The sequence below is a fragment of the Colobus angolensis genome, unplaced genomic scaffold (assembly GCF_000951035.1).
Source record: "Colobus angolensis palliatus isolate OR3802 unplaced genomic scaffold, Cang.pa_1.0 Scaffold33, whole genome shotgun sequence".
Classification (NCBI taxonomy): domain Eukaryota; kingdom Metazoa; phylum Chordata; class Mammalia; order Primates; family Cercopithecidae; genus Colobus; species Colobus angolensis.
Genome location: NW_012116599.1, coordinates 13,430,548 through 13,430,856, shown reverse-complemented (window position 1 = coordinate 13,430,856; position 309 = coordinate 13,430,548). Strand labels below are relative to the sequence as shown.

The 309-nt window shown below is 39.2% G+C and overlaps 1 protein-coding gene across 1 annotated transcript in view; it reads right to left on the bottom strand.

The window, feature by feature from the left end:
- Positions 1 to 136: 136 nt before the first annotated feature.
- Positions 137 to 309, bottom strand: part of LOC105518889 (UDP-glucuronosyltransferase 1-8-like) — a gene marked incomplete at its 3' end in the record, with an annotated part of 17,689 nt that continues 17,516 nt past the window's right edge. The window contains 1 exon segment of the mRNA XM_011952053.1: positions 137 to 306. Within this exon segment, the coding sequence (XP_011807443.1) occupies positions 137 to 306 (170 nt within the window).

The following is a 309-nucleotide window of genomic DNA, read 5'->3' as shown; positions in this document are numbered from 1 at the left end:
GGCACAAAATAATTTTTTACACAGAAAAGAAATTTTAGATGCAACAAACACAAATGTTGAATCCCAGTTCAGTAAGGAATCTTTTTAAATATTCGAAGCCAGATGCTTTTAATGTGCTAAAGGAGCAATGACTTACCTTAGGCACTGGCTTTCCCTGATGGCAGTTGATACCACCAATGAAGACCATGTTGGGCATCACAGGTTTGGGATAGTCCAAAACAAAGTCCGTTCGCAACAACCAAATTGATGTGTGGCTGTAGAGATCATATTCCGTGACAGGTGTTTGGAGAATTTCAGAGGCTATTTCTA